This window comes from Trypanosoma cruzi, genomic scaffold (genome assembly GCF_000209065.1).
Source record: "Trypanosoma cruzi strain CL Brener 1047053516405 genomic scaffold, whole genome shotgun sequence".
NCBI lineage: Eukaryota > Euglenozoa > Kinetoplastea > Trypanosomatida > Trypanosomatidae > Trypanosoma > Trypanosoma cruzi.
Window position 1 is genome coordinate 197,597 of NW_001849532.1, and position 19,982 is coordinate 217,578.

The 19,982-nt window shown below is 48.2% G+C and overlaps 8 protein-coding genes across 8 annotated transcripts, besides 47 other annotated features; all 8 read right to left on the minus strand.

Moving 5' to 3' along the window:
• Tc00.1047053506289.9 (DNA ligase, putative) lies at positions 1-681 on the minus strand (the record flags this gene model as incomplete). The annotated part of the gene is made up of 1 exon (XM_813459.1): positions 1-681. A coding segment is annotated over one exon (681 nt), but the record flags the coding sequence as incomplete, so codon positions are not given.
• Positions 1-6,757: a sequence feature (heterozygous, Esmeraldo-like haplotype).
• Positions 681-720: a sequence feature (T-rich).
• Positions 896-916: a microsatellite.
• Positions 963-985: a microsatellite.
• Positions 1,182-2,366, minus strand: Tc00.1047053506289.20 (hypothetical protein, conserved; the record flags this gene model as incomplete). The annotated part of the gene is made up of 1 exon (XM_813443.1): positions 1,182-2,366. The coding sequence occupies one exon, from the start codon at positions 2,364-2,366 to the stop codon at positions 1,182-1,184; it is 1,185 nt and encodes a 394-aa protein (XP_818536.1).
• On the minus strand, positions 2,683-3,399 carry Tc00.1047053506289.30 (hypothetical protein, conserved; the record flags this gene model as incomplete). The annotated part of the gene is made up of 1 exon (XM_813444.1): positions 2,683-3,399. One exon carries the CDS (start codon positions 3,397-3,399, stop codon positions 2,683-2,685), a length of 717 nt encoding a protein of 238 aa, XP_818537.1.
• Positions 3,414-3,498: a microsatellite.
• Positions 3,552-3,581: a microsatellite.
• Positions 3,682-3,704: a sequence feature (AT_rich).
• Positions 3,708-3,735: a microsatellite.
• Positions 3,759-3,797: a sequence feature (AT_rich).
• Positions 3,830-3,872: a microsatellite.
• Positions 4,036-4,075: a microsatellite.
• Positions 4,375-4,409: a microsatellite.
• Positions 4,797-4,837: a microsatellite.
• Positions 4,884-4,909: a microsatellite.
• On the minus strand, positions 5,352-6,359 carry Tc00.1047053506289.40 (hypothetical protein, conserved; the record flags this gene model as incomplete). The annotated part of the gene is made up of 1 exon (XM_813445.1): positions 5,352-6,359. One exon carries the CDS (start codon positions 6,357-6,359, stop codon positions 5,352-5,354), a length of 1,008 nt encoding a protein of 335 aa, XP_818538.1.
• Positions 6,726-6,759: a microsatellite.
• Positions 6,758-7,305: a sequence feature (haploid, non-Esmeraldo-like haplotype).
• Positions 6,882-6,947: a sequence feature (A-rich).
• Positions 7,089-7,111: a sequence feature (AT_rich).
• Positions 7,306-8,062: a sequence feature (heterozygous, non-Esmeraldo-like haplotype).
• Positions 7,323-7,366: a microsatellite.
• Positions 7,445-10,192, minus strand: Tc00.1047053506289.50 (hypothetical protein, conserved; the record flags this gene model as incomplete). Its single annotated transcript, XM_813446.1, has 1 exon — positions 7,445-10,192. The coding sequence occupies one exon, from the start codon at positions 10,190-10,192 to the stop codon at positions 7,445-7,447; it is 2,748 nt and encodes a 915-aa protein (XP_818539.1).
• Positions 7,540-7,708: a microsatellite.
• Positions 8,063-8,950: a sequence feature (haploid, non-Esmeraldo-like haplotype).
• Positions 8,951-19,982: part of a sequence feature (heterozygous, Esmeraldo-like haplotype) that runs on past the window's edge.
• Positions 10,311-10,330: a microsatellite.
• On the minus strand, positions 10,758-12,419 carry Tc00.1047053506289.60 (hypothetical protein, conserved; the record flags this gene model as incomplete). The annotated part of the gene is made up of 1 exon (XM_813447.1): positions 10,758-12,419. The coding sequence occupies one exon, from the start codon at positions 12,417-12,419 to the stop codon at positions 10,758-10,760; it is 1,662 nt and encodes a 553-aa protein (XP_818540.1).
• Positions 12,212-12,265: a microsatellite.
• Positions 12,321-12,347: a microsatellite.
• Positions 12,349-12,386: a sequence feature (A-rich).
• Positions 12,451-12,478: a microsatellite.
• Positions 12,581-12,613: a microsatellite.
• Positions 12,902-12,925: a microsatellite.
• Positions 13,096-13,146: a sequence feature (T-rich).
• On the minus strand, positions 13,182-15,569 carry Tc00.1047053506289.70 (hypothetical protein, conserved; the record flags this gene model as incomplete). Its single annotated transcript, XM_813448.1, has 1 exon — positions 13,182-15,569. The coding sequence occupies one exon, from the start codon at positions 15,567-15,569 to the stop codon at positions 13,182-13,184; it is 2,388 nt and encodes a 795-aa protein (XP_818541.1).
• Positions 13,335-13,374: a microsatellite.
• Positions 15,648-15,674: a microsatellite.
• Positions 15,789-15,827: a microsatellite.
• Positions 15,882-15,935: a sequence feature (A-rich).
• Positions 16,271-16,298: a microsatellite.
• On the minus strand, positions 16,342-18,675 carry Tc00.1047053506289.74 (chaperone DnaJ protein, putative; the record flags this gene model as incomplete). The annotated part of the gene is made up of 1 exon (XM_813460.1): positions 16,342-18,675. The coding sequence occupies one exon, from the start codon at positions 18,673-18,675 to the stop codon at positions 16,342-16,344; it is 2,334 nt and encodes a 777-aa protein (XP_818553.1).
• Positions 18,675-18,704: a microsatellite.
• Positions 18,755-18,785: a microsatellite.
• Positions 18,858-18,889: a microsatellite.
• Positions 19,010-19,044: a microsatellite.
• Positions 19,064-19,085: a sequence feature (AT_rich).
• Positions 19,117-19,140: a microsatellite.
• Positions 19,248-19,281: a microsatellite.
• Positions 19,312-19,337: a microsatellite.
• Positions 19,466-19,505: a sequence feature (GA-rich).
• Positions 19,610-19,644: a sequence feature (AT_rich).
• Positions 19,656-19,696: a microsatellite.

Below are 19,982 nucleotides of genomic sequence, written 5' to 3' on the forward strand. Positions count from 1 at the left end.
CTTCTCAAACAGTGGACGCAGACTCGGTTCAATACGATGATCACAACATTCAAAGAGGGTGCCCGAACGACTGAAAAAACATGGCCGCCGTTCCCGCACATTCCACGCAACAATACAGCGTACCCCATCAAGCTTGGGGGAGACGAAAAGAACAGCGTCATCATCTATCGTGTCGCTCTCCTTTTCAAAGTTCCGCGCAAGCATCGGCTGCAAGTTGCGAGTCTCCACCACACGAAGGTAGCCATCATCCGCAATACTGCTCTTGAGTCGGTTTGCATTAGCAGCAGCCAACACAGACAGACTGTTGTCAGGGCGGCAGCGGTGCTTCACAAGTGGTATAGTTAATACGGCACTGGATGCGTCGCTTGGGTGTAGCAGTGTGGGCATGCGTTGACATCTTGGGCAAACCCCACCTGCAGCCACATGAAGATCAATCCGTTTGTGGTGTTCGTGGCCACAGTGAGGGCAACGCCACCAGGCAAGTTTGCGGCTCGTCGGAAGAACATGTTGCGGCTGCAGTAATTTGTTCGACGCCGCAGTCATCCACGAACTTGCAATGGCCGGGTGAAATGTAGCCAAATTCGCGGGAGGAGTTATCGGCAAACGTGTGCTTGACACGCGTCCCATCCGAAGCGCTGACACAGCAAAGAGGAAAGAAAGACGCAATTGACATGCCTTCATTTTTTTTTCTGTTTCCCTTCTTCTTTTTTTTTTTTTTTTCCTCTCACTCTCACTCTCACTCTCACACTCTCTCTCTGAGTGTGTGCGTGTGGTTTTGGTGACTTGAGTGTGGTTGGGTTGTGCGTGTGAGTGGTGATGGGTCTTAAAAGACCAAAAGCGAATGCCTCGCCTACTGTCAAGAAATGTGGTTATATTGTTGTGCCCAAATAAGTAAAAAAACAAAAACAAAAACAAACAAAACAATGTCAACGGAAAAAAGACAGAACAGACAAAAAAATTAAAAAAGAAAGGAAAAGAAAAGAAAGAAGGGAGACCATCCCGCAGTGATGCCACACACACGCAGAAACACACGGTCATGAAAGGGCTAATGGCAGCACACAAATAATTACTTACATACATAAATACATACAGAGAGAGAGAGAGACAGCAAAATATGTTTGTATGTATTTTATGCATGCTTCCATGGTGGAAAACTCATGTTTCAGTAACTTATTTCCATCTCAGGCCTTGCCAGCAAATGCGATGGAGCTAAGCTGCGCATGCATCGCATACACCGCGGCCTCGTTCTCCAGGGCAAATCTATCCACAAAAGGTACACACACATTCGGAGAACTCGTGGAAGAGGAGGTAAACAAAAGAAGCTCGCTAGCAATTCTACAGACAGGACTACGTCTTTGCATTTTAATAATACGCCGCGCCGTGTCATTTACCACCCCACTGCTGAGACCGTTGGTATTTTCACCGCAGTCACGAAGAACCCCCGGAAGGTGGAGCAACCATGCCTGCGTCGCCCCACGCGAGGCAAGGAGCATCTGTGTCTCCTGTAACATATTCTCCATCTTATTAAGCGCTTTTTCCTTGTTGTTGTTGTTGTTACTGTTGCAGTCAACATGGACGGAAGACGGGGGGTTGGAAGGGCCAACAAGACCATCTTCCGCATCGCCATTCCTCAATTTCTGCAGAAGCCATATTGCGAGTAATGCTACTTCTTCGTGAACCGAGACATCTGCCGACACATGTTCCACTCCATTCGCCTGGGGACGTAGAGAGAATGTAAAGAGCCCATGGTGCAAGACACGAAGCAACTCTGAATATGTGAGGTACAGCCTCCGTTGTTGTTGTGGTGGTGGTGCACTTCCCTCAAGATGCGATATGGACTGAGGCGTGAAGAAGCGAAGGAACCCCACCGCTTCCCGAAGCCAGCCCAACAACTGCGCAACATCGTGCGGGGCCTCATGTGCAGCACACCAATGCGACAAAACCTCCACCATCTCAGACGAGGGCATGGAGGGAGAAGCATCGGTGGTGAGAAAAACACCATTCACATCGTCTGGAACGCCACCGGCCCAAAAAGACGCTGCCGTTTCTTCCCTGCTGCCTTGCCGCCCGCCGTCCTGCAATTCACAAAACATACCCCCAGGCGATGTGGAAAAGAGCTGCTGCAGGCGAGCCAACCTTACCACATCCATGATACTTTCGGCTATGAGTAGGCGCACCGATGTTGGTAAAGACGACGTCAAAAGAGACGGCCGGTTCTGCCCGGTATTTGTGGAAAAAGGGGTCGCGCAAAAACGAAAAAAGTCAAGCCAACAACGTGCCGTTGGCGCACGGCCAACATTCCATGAACTCGCCTGTAGTTGGGCAAGGGCCTTTTGCCAAACCCCGCCAGCCGCCACGGCAGCCATCGCTGTGGCCCTCACACAAAAGCACTACGCCGGACTTCTATTCCTCTTCTCTTCTCAATCCTCTCCTCCCCCGCCCTCTTCCAACAGTCTCGTTTCTTCAATTAACAAAAAAGAAAAAAGGAAAGGAAAATTAATTAATCCGCACAAATGTTTGCTTTCCCACAGTGTGCGTGATTCCTCTAAGCGCCATTTGGATAATTCTACCTGCCGGTCCATTACAAAGAGTAGATCCATGCATGATTACACGTACATGCAACGATATCTCTCTCTACCCTAATGTATTATATGTATCCTTTGTTCTTTTCTTTCATTCTCACTAAATCTGGTATTTGGACTTGGGCCTTCCACGGTTGCCCTTCTTCTTCCCCCCGGAGCTGCGCACGGCGCTAACGAGTCGTCCGCTGAGATCTGCTTCCACATCGTCGCCCTTCTTCGTCTTGCTGCTCTTGAGTTCCGGCAGCAGTCCAACACGGATCATCTTTGCAAAGGGCAGATTGGCGACAGCCGCCAACTTGTATCGCCGAAAGCGAAATCGCTTAATAATCCTGTGCTTCTTCATCTTGAAACGCCGCGCCAACCAGCGAGAAGACGGGTAGGGGTAGTTGCGCGGACCAAACGTCACACGACCGTAAAATTTTGCCGCCCAACGCGCGCTGATTTCGTCCAATTGTTCACCGTAACTGTCCGTTGCTTCCGCCCGTTTTTGCACCACCGCCGCCTCTCCGGCAGATGCCTTTCCATTGCTAAAATAAAACTGTGGCGGTCGCAGCGAGACATCCGCGCTGGAGACAATGCGGTGGCGGAAAGACTTGGCGGTATGCTTCTCGTTGAAAGAGGCCCAGACGGGATTCCGGTCAATAAAACTCCCCCGCATTGGTGGAGGGAAAGCCGGAATGGTGACCGGCGTCGCGGCACATGTCACCGGCCGTAATGTCAATGAAGGGCTTAATGTTGGCGTTCCCAATGAACATGTGGTGGTGGCGATCACCGCTGCCCTCTTGTGCCCTGCGCAAAGCACGCCACAGCCCCGCATGTCTTCTCCAAAAGTGTAAATACAAAAATATAAAATGTATGTGTTTATACATGCATAAGCATATATATATATATATATATATGTATATGTATATGTATACTATAATCGACATGACATGACAGAAAGAAAGGTGAGAAAACACGCACACACACAAAAAAAAAAGGAAAAAAAAAAGAAAAAAAGCATTACATTACAATTTGTTATTTTCATAAAGCCCCGGATATGCGGAAAACATCACACCTGCCATGTGCATCCTCTCTCTCTCATCACATCGTTCATTGCATTTAATTTATTTTTAAATTTTTCACTATTATTATTATTATTATTATTATTATTTTGGCGTGGGTTTTTCCTCCATCAAATAATATATAATATATAATATATAATATATATATAAAGAAGAAGAAGAAGAAAGGCAAAATCTCCCTCCACATATCTACATACATACATACATATAGATAGACAGATACATAATGAAAGTTTCTCTCAATTGAATATGTGTGTGCGGGCATGCATGCATGTAAATGGACGGGCCCACTCACGCACCGTGTACCAACCACTCCACGGCGTGGCTCCCTTCGGGGAAATAAAAAAAAAAAAGGCACAAAAGTGCGCCATCGCCACGTGATTGATACCAAAAACAAAAAAAAAAAAAAAAAAAGGAAAAAACAGAAAAGAGAGAGGACGGTGGTAGCAGTCAACGCCCATCGTACATATTTTTTTTTTTGTTGTTGTTGGGGGAAAGGGGCGAAGGGGGCCGTCATGTTCATTTCCCTCCTTTTCCCTCCTGTGGTGGCGGCAAGCCCCCGCATTGAAGGACGAGGCAATTGGGTGAATATATTAAAAAAAAAAGAAAAAAGAAAGAATCGGAATGTCGTGCGAACACACACAAATACAAACAAACAAAAAAACATTTACAACCGCAACAAAATAGACCTCACGGCGCATATCCAAAGAGGTAAAATATTTCGTTGGAAGAAAAAAAAAAAAAAAAAAAAAAGATGAAAAAATAATTCACTTTTTTTCTTTTTTTAACCCTCTCTCTCTCTCTGTCCCCCCTATGGGAGTTGGCCTGTGAGGAGTACTGGCGTAGCTCCCAGAAGAGACAGTGAAGAGGCGCAAAAGCAACAACGACGACAATAAAGAGAGATACCTCCACCCCCCTTCCTCCCGTTTTCTCCCTTCCAAGAAATACAATGCCAATGCACAGAGAAGTAAATATATAATTAATTACATGACGATGATACGAATAGAAGATGTCATCGTTTGCCTCCTTTATGCATCACACATTCAATTTTTTTTTGTTGTTGTTGCTATAAACATTACCGTCATACATGTATGTTTGCATGGAAAACAGTCACAAATTACCCACGTTATTATCTTCCTCCTCTCCCTCGGTATGTGTGTGTGTTTGTATGCATGTGTATGTTATATGTGTCAGCATTTCTTTCCTAATTGTCCATTCCTCATTTTCCTCCTCCTCCTTCTTTTTTTTTTTTTCTTTTTTTTTGAATTCTTCATGCCCTCGTAGGGGGAGTTGCTTTGCCCCACGCCTCCTTTGCCACACCACCACCACCCAGTAATCTCTTTTTTTATTATTTTCCCTCCTCTCTTCCCAGCCTCCTGCAACTCTTTACTAGCCACATTTTTCTCCACTTTTCACATATTCCTTTAATCGCTGTTATAATAGCAGTAGTACTAACGATCTTCGGTTATATATATATATAGATAGATGTAGATATGTACATGCACTGGAGAAGCAATAATGATGGACATTCTCCCTTGGCAATCCCTTTTTTCTTTCGTTCTTTCTATCTCTAGACCTATTTAAATTATTCATGCTGCCCATTGCGTACCTGAGGCAGCTCCTCCCCCCTCTTTCTCTTTTCCCCCTTTTTCTACAATGCTTGTTTATTTGTGCTCATGCCTTCTTCTTCATCTTCTCCTTATTCTTAAATGATGCAAAGGATGGAAAATAGGCAGAAAAGGGCAAGAAACGCCCGTTTCCACCACGTTCGGCGCTCCGCATCTGCCTGCTGTCGCACTGCCCTTCCAGCCGCGACTCTCTCCGCTTCCATGGCGGCCAACTGCTGCGCCGCCTCCTCATTCCCTGCCAGCTGATGCGCCTTCGTTGCAATCACCTTCGGTGACGCAACGCTCCAATTTACCCGTGGAAATTTTTCCTCAAGAAAATGTAGAAGAGGATCCACAAGTGGCTGCGTCTTCTGCAACAGCCACGCAAAGCCAGACACACAGAGACTGAAGACAAGTTTCGGAATATGTAGCACATGGTTCTCAATGTCCTTTAACCCCTCTCGCGCCGGCGGGTTCAGCCACCCGCGGAACAACAGGTACGCCTGCACAATGACAGAGATGACAATGCCCCAAATGTAAAAGTACATTGCCTTGTACAATATAGTCGTCAATGGGCGTAGGCGTAGATGACGCTGGGAAAATCCAGGGGACGTGCACTTGATCGTAATGGCATCGCGGAAGTGCTGTTCGTCGTATTCATGTGCCCCCTTCTCTCCGGCATTATTCGCAGCGCCATTATTCCTACTGGTGCCACTCGGAGTGCTAGAAGCGGCTTCACCCTCCGCGACAATCGCCGCCGCGCGCCGCGCAACCACCTCCTCCTTTCGCTTATTCCAATCTTTCCTCTCCTCGGCAATAAAGGCCTGCAGCTTGGTGCTCGCACGCCAATGCAGCGGGTAGCCGTCCTCCAGCACATTTGCCGAGGAGGTGTCACTTGTCAAGTAACTCGCGTTCGTCGCACCGAGAGTGACGGCGGCCCACCCGCCCCACGTCTTTTTGCGGTACGCGGGGAATAAAATGACGTTGTCGGCGTAGTCAAGGCCCAAAAAGCGTCGGCCTATGCGATACCGCGTAAGGCTCCAGAAGTGACCCTCCACAACCCCTTGCATGGCGCCGCGTCGCCGCCAAAACATGTACCGAGCCATCGCCGCAAGGTGAGACGGTGAAACACACAGACCTACACGCACGTACGCACTCTCTCAATCAAAACAACAAGAAAAGAAAAATCCGCTTACTTCCTCCCCCCTCCCCCCTTTACTCACTCACTAAAAGGGAAATGTACCTGCGGCGCCAAAAAAACTGCAAAAAAAAAAAACGTGCTATTTGTGTGTGTGATAGGAAGACGGAAGTGACGACGACAACAACGACTCCCTCTTTCTAAAGAGACACGACGGAACGGGAGGCCTGAATACAAATATGCGGGCGTGCTGCTCTTTTTCTAATCCTTCCTCCTTTTCCACCTCCTCTTGGATGCCCTTTTGCTTTCGTCGTTCCCCGTTTGTGTGTGTGTTTTTTTTTTTTCTTTCTTTTCTTTCCTTCTCTTTTGCGCAGAAAACAAAAATATAATAATAATGTCCCTTCCCTCTGGTTTCCTGTAAGAGGACGCTTCCTCCACTTTGAGACGCACAACGGTAGCAAAAACGCACAAAATAAAATTTTCTTCCCCTAAAGGGAAATAAACATAAAAAAGAAAAAAAAAAGGGAAAAAGAGCAACGTATTAAAAAAAAAAAAACACCATGCATTCATCCAACAAACAGGTGCCTGCATAGATGTATCAACGTGTGGCAGTCAAAAGAGGGGAAAAAGAAAAAGGAAAAAAAAAAACACGGCTGAAGAGCATTAAATCCACATCATGTGGCCGGCAGAACGTTTCAATTTATTATAAATTTTTTTTTTCTCTCTCTCTTTTTATTGACTTGCACGATTAATCGCTTATGTGGCAACACCTCCTGTGGCACGCATTTCAAAAGGGACAGCAGAGAATCCCCTCTTTTTCTCTTTCTCTCTCTTTCTTTCCCCCCACATGCGCATTTAAGTGCGTGGCGTGATTTGCCTTCAATTCCCTTTTCTTTTCTTGTTCTTTTTTGCCTTTATTCTTCATTTAGAAATAAATAAATAAATATATATATATATATATATATATATATATATTCCACCCTCCTCTCTTCCTCAGTACACGGCTACGCATGCATGCACCCATGTAATGCGCTCCATGCAGTGAGTTGAGTCTTAGTGTTCTGTCCTTACTCGCTTGTGCCGCCGCCCCTCGCGCTCTTTGTCCTCGCCTTGCACCTCTAGCAGCTCAGCCATGTCATCGCCCATTCCGTCATTGTCATCGCCATCATCGTCGTCGTCGTCTTCGTATTCCTCGTCGTCAAACATGTCAGCGGTGGCGACACCACTACTAATGCTGCTGCTACTCTCCTCGTCATCGTCTTCCTCATCGTCGTCATTTTCGGCAGCTGCGGAGTGGACATCGTCGTCGCTCGCCGTGTCAAACTCCACCTCACTGCTGCGTGTGGAGGACTCAATGCCGTACGATGAGCCGCGTTCCGCCTCTGCAATCATTTCTGTTTGCTCCCCGCGTGCGCGCTTGCCGGGGCCTTTGTCCGCATCACTCTCTCCTTCTTCCTCTTCCTCCTCTCCGTCGGTGTCATCTCCCAGACGCATTTGATCCAAAGCGTTCATGTCAATTTCATCATCATAGTCTTCCTCCACATTGTCCTCAGAAGTTCCCTTTGCTTCTGCTGCCGCCCCCGCCTCTTCGGCAGCCGCCAGGCGACGTGCTTTTCGAAGAAAAGCCACAGCACTTCTCTTTTTATTCTTCCTTGCATGGGGATCACGCTTGCTCCGCACTCGCATTGTTCGATACTCGCCACCGGCGCAGCGAATCTCCGTGAACATCGTCGGAAAAATGATACCTGCGTCGGAATTCACAAACACACCCTTCTCCGATGGACGGACGGACTTGAAGATGGAAAGCCGACCGTACATCGCCGCAAGAGGGTCGTACAGAGCCGTCATGTTCCTATATTGATGCAACAGTGGCGCAACAAATTCCTTTGGTGGTGAAGGCTTTGCCTTTGACGATGCTGCTGTTGTTGACGTTGGCAACAGAGGGTCATTTACTCCATTGCTGTAAATGCTCGATGATGCGCTCTTCTTCTTTTCTTCTTGATGCCGCTGCTGCTTGAATAACTGCTGAGCCTGGTACATCTCCACTCCGCGGTAGTGAACAATGGCGTCTATCCAAACAAATAGGGGTGAGCGGGAGGTTGCCCCACGCACGCGCTGCGCAATAATCTGCATTAGCTCCAGACAGTACGGCAGTTGAAGACCCATCACAGTCGCTCGGATGTCCTCCGCAGACCGCGAAGCAACGGTGAGAAGCTCCATCACCGCTGATGCGTCACTGGCGTGAAGCGCCTGATACAAGGGAACCGTCGCGAGCCCCAGAGCGTGTGAGTGCTCCTGTTGTTGTTGTTGCGACGGTGTTGCAGATGAAAGCGAGAGTTTCTTCAGGCGCTGCTCCAGTGTCAGCTTGTTCTGCGGGATGTCCTTTACACTAGCTGCGTGAAACGACACCGGCGAGACAAAACCTTCCGAGGGCGTGTAAATGGCACGGGCAGCGAGGCGTTGCTGCCGCTGCTGTTGAAGACAGTGCGTGGCCCAGGCGTGGTCTAGCACCTCCATGTCGGCATGCACCGCGTCGATCCTCCCTGCCCTCTCGGAGTTGGGCCCTGTTGGCAACTCGTAGACAGCACCCTCTTCGGCCAATGACGACGTTGCGGGGGTCGTGGATGACACTATTGACGCCCGCTGCGCGGCCTCGCGTAGGTCTACCGACTCAAAATGTGGCACCGCAAAGCGGCCTCGCAACACCAGCAAGGATGGATGCTCCCCCGCGGCTCCCTGGATAAAGGCTCCAAAGAGGACTCGTGCGGAGATCTCCTTTGAGACAATGCGGAGCGTTGGCGGCGTCGGAACTGGATCTGCCACGGGTGTTAACAAAGCGCTTCCAAGATTCCACACGAGCACCGCTCCGGTGAAGTTCGTGGCGGCCACAAAGGCCTCACTCCCCCCAACGCCGTTGCGATAGCCATTGGCGCTGCTATTCATAGTTGTGGGATCATATACGGAGATGCCCAGAATGCGCTGGCCACAGAGGAGGCTGCGGCGGCAGCGTGAGGACGTCGTTTGACCGCTGACGCTGGGGTACGCATCCCACACCCGCACAACACCCTCCTGGGCGCTGGCGGTAACAACAATGGGATGCTGCGTCGTGCCGCCCATCCACGCAAAGTCTGAGCGGGAGGCCTGTGACGAAAAAGACACCAACCGTTCCATTGTCGCTACTGTGTTTTGGGCCGCCTCGTTACCGAGACAAAGTGTGTACACGGCGTTGGTGGGTCCCGAGACAAAAATAAGAAATTTACATCCCACATCAGAAGCTCCTTTCTCAGCATCGTCCTCTCTGCACCTCATGACGGCAATGGCCCCGGCGTCTTGCTGCACCCTTAGGTGAGACCCCACACGCTCACCACGCAGACAATCTACTACGCAAAGCGACCGATTCCCCGCAACGCAAAACAAATGGCGACCGCAGAAGGCAGCCGCCGTAATTGCCTGTTGCGTGGCCGACACAGCGAGGTGTTGCAAAAGCTCGTCCTTCGGCACGTTGTGCAGCAACACCGTTCCATTGCTCAAACCCACCGCCGCGTGGCAAGCGCCTGACATGCCCACCACATCCATCGCCTTCCTCTGTTCCTCCGCTGCATGAGGCTCATTAATTTCGCCCAACGCCAATGCCGTCAGCGACACCACTGCGAGAGAAGTGCGGCTCCGTGGTGGCACCTCCACCACCGCCGCCAATGAGCCCGTCGCCACGTCAAATACCCTTGCGCTCGGAAAGTCCATGCCGACGGCAAAGTAACGCCCTGTCGCAGCGTGGCGGATCATGAGGGAACGTTCTGTCATTGTGGTCCCCGTGCCGGTTAAGTCTGTCCCGTATGTCGCCCTGCCGTTCTTTCCCTCAGCTGCCGCGGCAAGTAGAAATACGCTTTTATTTACCTTTTTCTTAACAACTAAAGAAAATAATAAATAAATAAATAAATATGTTAAATGAACAATTTTATTTCTTTATTTCTTCTTCTTTCAACACACCCCAATGTTTAGTTCTTGTTCCCTTGTCTTTCAATGCACCGTTCCCTTCTCCACGCACGGGTAGTGAAGTCTTTATTTTCCCCTTCCTTTCCTTTTCGTGACGCTTTGTTGATCAGTCAAGGTGAAAGACGGAGCGAGAGAAGGGAAAGACTGTCATACCGTCACTACACACACACAAACGATAAATCAACATCTGCATGTTGTGGTGTCGTAGTGTTATCTACAGAAGCCCCCTTTATGTATATTCACCCTCCCCATTTATAGGAAGGAGATAACACAACAAGAAGCGTCTTTAGTTCTTTTTTTTGTTTAAACGAGAATGGCCACCAACTCCGTCTTTTCCTTCTTTCCTTTAATCAGCCCTCTTTTTTTACTTTCTTCACAACAGTAAACCGAATTCACGCAACATGACAACAGCAGGATTTGTAAAGCTCATATCATACCAATAATTTACCGCCGCAATCAAAGGCAGTGGTGGATCCTGTGTACTTTGCAATGATGATGTCAACTGCGTTTCCCTTGCAAGACGATCGGTATCATCGGCGTGCTGCGCCACGCGGTGCAGCCACATGGCGGGAAGATAAAGCACTTCCCCTGGCTGCACGTAAACCACAAGTGGATGCAACCGCTCCTGCATGTTTGTTGGCATGAGCGATACATCCTCCAGTGCGGCCGGTGTAAACTCCACATCCATCCATGGTATCGTCAAGCCATCATGTACGGGTGTACCAGAAAAGACATAGCCATTCACGCCGTCCTGTCGCTGGACAGAAAACGCCGCGGAGGGCAGTTCGGGTTTTGGCACAAACACACCTTCCCAAGGCGGGATGAGTATAAATTCCTTCACGCCACGTACCACCGCATACAAGTTCTCCACCCAGTCCTGGTGCATCGACGACACAGAGGCAGGGGTGCCAAACCACACGTTTGCCGCCTCATGCGGTTCGCCAAAAACGCGCTCACCAAATCGATCAAGCTCCGGGCGAATGTCGCCGTGGAGGTGCTGATACTCCACCTCCAAACAGTTGTTTTGCATCTGTGCGTAGGCAACAACCGGTGCAGGGCGGCGCAGGTCGACAAAAACCGGCCGCACCGGCGGGTAAAGTGGATTCTCGCGGAGAAGATGGTACAACTCTGGCAACGTTGCACGAATCTCTGCGGCAGCCATAAATAATTTTTCCGTCTTTATAAAATGCTCCTCCACATTATCCTTCTCTCCATCGGCATCATTTTCTCTTCCCTCCTCTCGGGCGCCTTGATACGTCACATACGTTACTGCATCGGCGCGGCCATTCGGCGTCAGTGCGACCGTCACTCGCTTCAAGCCGTCCTTCTCCTCTTCACGCTCACGCGGGTGGGTGCTGTCGTCAGACGAGTCATGATCATTGTTCTTGGGCACAACCGCCACATCACCCGTTGCTGCCGTTTCTTCACTGGACGGGGCGGCAGCGTCATCTGTTTCCCTGCGCACACCTGACAAGTGTCCATCCAAGTCAAAAAGATACCTGTCATCACGCCAGCGCTGCATGGCAGGCCAGTCCTCCAGTGCCCCAACAATGACACACGGTCGGGACTGAAAGACAAATTCCCGCATAAATGCCTGTTCCGTGAGCGTTCGAACGTCCTCCTCCTTTTCCATGTCGTTCTTATCGTGTTTCCAGCAATGCGTGCTGCTGAGTCCCTCCACACGTATTCGCTCAATGTTGAACTGCTCCAATGCCTTCGCGGTATTTGCAAAGGCCTCAGCGACCGTCGCGGGTCGAGGCGCCTCCACAACGTCGGTCATCGTCCTTCCACCAACCCGACCTTCTTCCCTCCCCGCTCCCTGCATGCACACAGAAATAAAAAACAAAAACCAACAACAACAAACAACAAACAAACAAACAATACGCAGCGGGAAATCATGCCGCGGCCAAGTGTGTGAGCATCGAGTAGATATTATACACACACACACACACACACACACACAGAAAAAAAAAAAAAAAGAAAAGAGAGAGAAAGAACAAAAGCAAAGGTAACGCACACCACACAAATCGGTCATTTTAATGTGAGGCACGTTTCGTCACATGTCGTCTCTCTCTCTCTCTCTCTCTCTCTTTCCTCTTTGTCGTTCCTGCATGAGTTTAACCACCTCTGCAGGCCCACCACTACCGTCAACTTTGGCAAGTCCAAGAAGACGGGAAAATTAAAGTACCCATTAAAATAAATGTATGTATATATATACATACATATATACTCAAAGAAGAAACTAACAACAACAAAAGCATACAGTTGCATTCAACAAAAACAAAACATCAAAAATTCTCCAAAAACATTCAATGCAACCTTTACTGACCCCTTTTTTTTTCTTTTGTTGTTGTTGTTGTGTTTTTCCATCGCATCGTTCAACTATTTCTTACACACTTCGTAATTCCATCCATAATACTGAATAGGACGAAAAAAGAAAAATATACATATCTGTCCATATGTGTATATGGATGCGTGTTTGCATGGGGCACAACAACCCAGAGGCCTTACAAACACATGTATATATATATATATATATATGTCAACACGTCACTTCCAACGATTTATGTGTGGTCAAGATAATTTTATCAGCAAAAAGTGACGCATAAAAATTATATAATGTAAATATAGCTACCGGCAAACTGAAAAAGCATAAGGTGCAGAAAAGGCTTCCACTCATTACACCAAAAAGAAATACGACTGCATTGCTCTTTTTCTTTTTATTTTTCCTTTTTTTTTTTGTCTTATTCCTTTTTTCTTTTGATCTCTAACACATAATATACTGTTATATCTACACTCAATTCTCAAGTGAACTCACTGCCGTAGCTTTGCTGCATTCAATTGTGCCTTTGACAGGATCGAATTCAAAGCTGATAGCACTACCGTCACATGTGACACAGTACAACACTGTTGGTCGAGGGCACTTGGTGCGATTGGGAAATACCTCACCGGTGGTGGTAATATTAGTAGTGGTAGTGGTGGTGGTGGTGCTGAGACGTGACAAAGACTTTGTCATATATTCCACCTGCCAATATGTTGGCTGTTCCCACCAAACTACCACCGATTGAGCGACTTCAGTCATCGTGGTATAGTCCCGTTTTTGTGAATAGTCGTTGGTCACTTCATTCACGCCACTTCTTGCCGCTTCCGTGCTCTCTCCACCAAATCCCCAGTAATTCCTGGCAACCCGACCCGCACTCTCTACCATTGGTGCCATCTGTAAAACATACCGGCGAAGAATGCCGCCAAAATCCTGCGACTTGCTCCGTGCAGGAACTGTGCTCACCAGAGAGCTTTGGGATCTTGACTGAGACACTTGGATGTCGTTAAGCAAGGAGACAGGTGCAGGGATTTCTGGATCGGCAGAAACCCTAGACGTCTCACCTTCTACACCGTTGCCATTCACCGTCATTCGAGAGCTGGAACCCATGCCACGCAACAGATGCTGTCGCAATTCCCCAGACGTCGTGTTCACCCACTTGGGGAGAAACAAATCGTCCGTCAGCGGGAGTGGACACTCACAGGCGGCCCATTCGGAATTAAAATACGCGGAAACCACACTGAGATGATGTAGGGAGGAGTAGCTGTTTTGTGTAATAACGGTCTTACTTGGATCCTTCGTACTGATGTCGTACGGCTTTGGCTGCTCCTGCTCACCCACAAAAAAGATCTTCAACGTGTTCCACGCTATGCAGAAAAGAAAGGCCTCACCAAGAAAGCGCATTTGAAAGATGGGCGTTGGTAACGATGCATTTCTTACTTCCCTCACCCTCACAAAATATCCAGGAAGTGTCCTGCTACTATCTTCCTCAGCAATTGTGCTCTTAACCGCCACATCGGAAGAATGCGGAGCGGACGAAGCGGTTGTATCTACCGTACCTGGCGATTCACCTCTTCTTCTTTCATAGTATCGCCAAACCCGTATAATTGTCCCACGCTCACTGCAGGTTGCAATATGCCAACGCATAGATCCATAAGCGGTGTTGCTGCCGCTGCTCCTAATGTCACCGTTGAGATCCATTGCCAGAGAGCTGAGTGCGTGTTCGTGGGCAACGGAAACTGTCGATAGCAACTCTGCATTCACCCTATTACATAATGACGCCTCCGCATCGTAGCGCACCAGACTAAACCCCACCATTGCATTGCGGAAGGCAATACATTTTTTGCTATAGTCAATGGCAAGCGGTGCAACAAAACGTGTCGCAGACGCAGCCGAAGCCGCCGTAACAGAAGCGCCAAGATTAAGCTGCTGCAACCTTGTAGAGTTTAAAGAAACACTCGCGGAGAACAGGGGTGAGGTGGAGGTAGACGGGCGGGAGGTGGGGACAGTGTCTGCCCACAGCGGCACGGAAAAGATACATAGTTCCGTCTCAAAGCTATGCAGGCGCATTTCCCTGGTGGTGAGGATGATAACCAATCGATGATCCAACCGCAGTTCTTCCACCGGGTCCGGCACGCATATCTCACGATCAGCCCACATATCACCCGTAAGAAATATCTTGACGACATTTTTAGGCCCAACAGGGTACGGCCCACCACCGACAGCAGCAACAAACTGCGTCTTGTACAACAGCGCCATCGCACCCACACCTGTTTCTGTGGGCAACGGTGCATCTCTTTTTTCCTCCGTCCACCGTAAAAAGTTCTGACCGAGGAGTGTCGACGCCAAAGTTGTCGCAGAAGTTCCCACAGGTTTGGAGTTTACAGAAGTCCCTTCAAGCGTCACCTGATTTTCTTCCTTTTCCCTGCTCTCAAAAGGTTTGCCCATGCGCTGCAATGACGGACTGTGTGCGAGGGCGTCCAGCAGAGTGTCGTGGTCAACCTCGTCACGCTGGTCGCCGGACATTCTACGCACTCGGCTTGTCCCCACTGTCGAGGAGGCGGCGGCGTGTGGCGATGGGGCACCTTCATGTACGTCCCACGTTGACGGTGTCGAACATTGCGTGCCGCGCCTTGGCGGAAAAACCGCCTCAATCGTCGTGTAAAATGGCGGTCCGGTGGATGATGCCGCGGCCGACGACGACGATGCCTCCTCCGTTCCCGCAGGAGCGGGGCGGCGATAAATGCGGTAGATGACGTAGCCCTTGTGGTGGCCCACACCAACACGCGAGGAGTCTTGGTTGAGGCAGAGGCACAGCGGTTGCAGGATCTCCTCCGCGTCGTCAAGCAGGTCAAACTCCATCATGGCGGAACACACAGGAAACAGAAGCAACAAACCTACAAACACACAAACACCACCACAACAACAATCACAACAAAAGTTAAAAAAAAAAAAGAAAAAAAAAAAAAAGGGAAAATTCCCTTCAAAATTCCCCCTTCTCTTTTCCCTCCTTTTTTTTTTTTTTGTGTGTGTTGCTGTTGTTTCTACTACTTGTGAACTACTGACTGAGGGAGGAGAAGCAACAACAAGACAAAAAAAAAACAAAAAACAAACAAACAAACACAAAAGTATATGTATGTATATGTATATATACGTTCCTTCCGTCTATGCGTGTTTAAAAAGAAAGTAAAATAAAAATTAGGGAGAAGAAAAAAAAAAAAAAAAAAGAGATGATGTTCACATGGATTCAAATCATACTGAATTGAGAGAACACCACAACCCAAACACTCCTTCTCGTTACCCTCTCCGGGTCCTTTAGGATTGTGAGTGGAGGGTGGAAGGAGGCTCAAATATATTATCCTTCTCCTTTCGCCCTTTCCAGAGTAAATGGGGAATAATAATAATAATAATCAACACTGCAAGAAATAACAAACAAACAAACAAAAAAAGTAAAAAAAGAAGTAAATGACACCAACAATACCCACTCTTCTCGCACCATATTTCTTTTCTCTCTGTGAACTCACCGCCATTCTTCCCTCACTTCATCCACCACATGATAGGACTCCCACACACACACACACACAGACACACACAGAAACAGAAAAAAAAATATATGATCGCCAGCGTGTTGTGTTCATCAAAACGGCTCCGGTTTACTCGTCGTAGAGGCGGAGTTGGCGGCCTGCTGCAAGTACGCCATCAACTCCGCATCGTCCCGTGACATGGCAACCCATGGTGCTCCCTTTCGCACCATCTGCTCACCCAGATACCAAAGGGCATAACACCGACGCCTACGCTGCTCCTCGTTCAATGTAACGTCCTGCAATACATTTTGTGCTGCGTAACGCAGAATAACGCTCACATCAGCCACCACGGCGTCAAACTCCATGCTAAAATATTCAATCATCACCTTCTGCGCAAGCCACTCTTTATTATTTTTGGCACGGTCATCAATCTTCTCCCGGAACGCCGCGTACACACGGTCTACACCAGAAAAAATTTTCTTGTACACGTGCAACTTGGGAGCGTAGAACGGGCGAATCCCGAGAAAGCGTTGGCTGGAGATGACATAAGACTGCCCCGCCTCATACATCAACTCCCGACCAAAACACGCCTCGGACAGGCGTCGAGTAAATCTCTCACAACGCTCTTCAAAATCTCTTGAGAAACAGTTGTACTCATTACTTCCGGGAGTTAAGTCGAACATGGACTCCGTCGTCGCATTATTTTTCGCGCTGCGCTGCGATGATGTACGTGATTTTGGCTTTGGCGTGCTGCCGCCCAGTTCGCTTAGCAAGCTGTGCAGCACTTCACTCCGACCGTGCCCACCGCCCCGTGGCTGGTACCCTGTTGCTGGTAGAGAGTTGGCGTGCACATCAAGAATCTGCGCCAATTCCGCCGTCAGCTCACGGCAACGCAGACACTGTAATTCTTCAAACTCATGCAAAGAAACACTTACCTGCGCCTCGTTCCGCAAATGCCAATGCGACCGTAGCAGAGAGCCGAGTATCTTTTCTCGAAATGGTTCCCCACCAAAGACACTCTGAATCATTTCCTCCGGGGTACGTGACATAAAACGTCCCATTTTACTTTCATGTAACCGTAATGCTTGTGCCCCGCCAAGATCGAACGACTTGCGTTTTTCGGGGTTAGATAAAATTTGGTACGCCTGTGAGATGTTTTCAAATCTCCGTTGGGCGTCACGTCGCTCCTCTTCACTAAGCGGTCCACCATGACGGCTTTGCACCACATCCGGGTGAAAGACTTTCGCCAGATTTTTGTACTGTGCCTTAATTTGTGCCTGTGTGGCGGTTCGTTTCACTTGAAGCACTTCGTACGGGTCCTCCTCCGCCCCACCCCTTTCCGCATGTTCCCATTCCTTCCATGCAGCGGACGATGGACGCCGTGTGTCTCCCGTTCGCCTCATCTTTTGATTGATTTTGTCAAACGAAAATCCCATGGAGGCAAGACGTTGTTGCCATCTTTCTTCAGCCCTCATGTTCTTTCGGCGAAACTCCAAACGACCAACGCCGCGAATTGCACGCTGCTCCAACTGGATATCGTGACGCAGCCACGTGGCATCCAAGGCGGTGGAGTACTGCCATCGTCCTGCACTCACTTCAAAGAAAAGTGTTCCCGACACCGCATTCCATACACCGTAAAGACTGTTGCAGAGTCCACATGGGATGTGAATGCATGGGGAAACTAAAAGACCGTATGCAAGGAACTGCAAGGCACGAAGAATACCAATGGCGGTTCCTTTGATGATGCCAACACACGCTTCGTCGTCACGCACGCCACGCATCGCACCGAAAATGACACAACCCAGCGCATTCTGCACCGCAACCACCACATTCCACAGGAGTGCATAAAGAGAAAACCCAATGTGACGCTTTGGCGTTAAATTCATTCGACTGTAAAAATTCAATGCGTGGAGATGTTTCATTCGGCGAATGTAGTCCAAATCTCCTGTCAAAGTCACAAGTTGATCCGGCCGCTTCGATTCCTCTTGCTTTGCGCGGCCACAAAGACGCATCCCGGCAGAATGCACCCCCTTGTATGCCTGAACAATCCATGAGGAAGAACCCAATGGTTTTACCCACCCCGCTGGGCAACTAGTATGCCTACTGCCTGCATTGTACCGCCGCATCACTGTAAGAATGTTCGTAGGACGTCCTGTCAACGTCGCGGAACGCGTGTCCATGACAAGTTGTGGCTTTTCAAATAAAACGTACGACAGACGACGAAGCTCGGCATCCAACGCATCCGCTTTCGCAGCAAGTCGATGGACGATAGGGAGAAGTTCAGCCTCCTCACGTGCCGCATCCATGACGCGAAACTCTTCCTCCTCCAGCTCCCGCTGCTCCTCGTCTGTGAGGCCCCCGCCAGCCCTGGCCTGCAGAAGCGCCACTGACGTCGTGGCAAAAGAGGCAACACGCACCCCCAAAATAACAGGAGACATGCGTCGCATTTTTTTCTTTTTTTCTTTTTTTCTTCTTTAAATACCGTGACGGATACAAGCGGGTGGATGGGACTGCGACCACAGCAGCAAAAATAAAAATAAAAATAAAAATAAATATATTTATTTTTATGTCTAAAATATAATCCCTTTTTTTTTTTTTTTTCCGCGTGTGTAAAGTCATTAAAATTTACAGAAGAAGAAAAAGAAGAAGAAGAAGAAGAAGGGAAAACTCACATAAGACCCCCCGTGTATACGCGTCATTTGCATATAACCCAAACCAACAGTAAGATCCCACATGTACATATACACGGATTCGCATAAAAAGAATGAAAAATGGAATCAGAAGAAGAAAGAAAAAAAAAAAAAAAAAGGAAAAAAGAGGAGAAATGCAACTTGCTTATATATTATATATATTTTAAGCAAAAAAACAAATAAGACAACTTGTGCTCGCACACACACACACACACACACACATCCGCATTTGTACGACTGTTTTACGAAACCACCCCAAAGGGGGTGGAAGGTTAGGGAGGGGTAGGCTGCGTATTTAAAATAAACGTAAAACAATAAATACAAATAAAAACAACAACAACAACAACAACAACAACAAAACAAAGAGCAAAGACAAGGTGTAAACCCACGCAGCACACACACACACACACACACACACAAAGAAAGAAGAAAAAAAGGAAATCTTTTTTTTTTTCCCCCTAAAATGTGTCATAAATACATGAGGGATACCCGCTAGCAGTGATTTAGGCAAGTATGTATCCGTGCATGCATGGACATATGCGTAAATAGGAAAGAAAGAAAAAAAAAAAAAAAGGAAAGGAAAGGAAGTAAACGGACAGAATTAAAAGAACGACAACATAACACACATTCCATATTTCATTTCTGCTGCTTCATGAAATAATCCTCATCCATCTATCACTTTGTTTTTCCCTTTTTTTTTTTTCTTATATATATATATATATATTTCCCACCTTTCCCCTTTCCCCCTTCCTTCCTTCCTTTCTTCCTTTCTTCCTTCTTCTTCCGTGTTTTTCTACTTATTTTAATTTTCCCTTTTGTTGTTGTCCCCGCTTCGCTTCAGTGCCCTAACACCGACACACTGACACACACACACACACACAATGAGTACGTACTCCTTCACATGACTTTTGGACGTTGCGCAGTTCATATCCATTTCCCCTGATTTCCATTATTCCTTGTTTTTCCCTCCCCGCTCAGCACGAGAAGGCATCATCATTGTAAAATAATACATAAGAACATCCCCTGGGAGACACACAGAATAGGATTGCATGGCTTCCACAGAC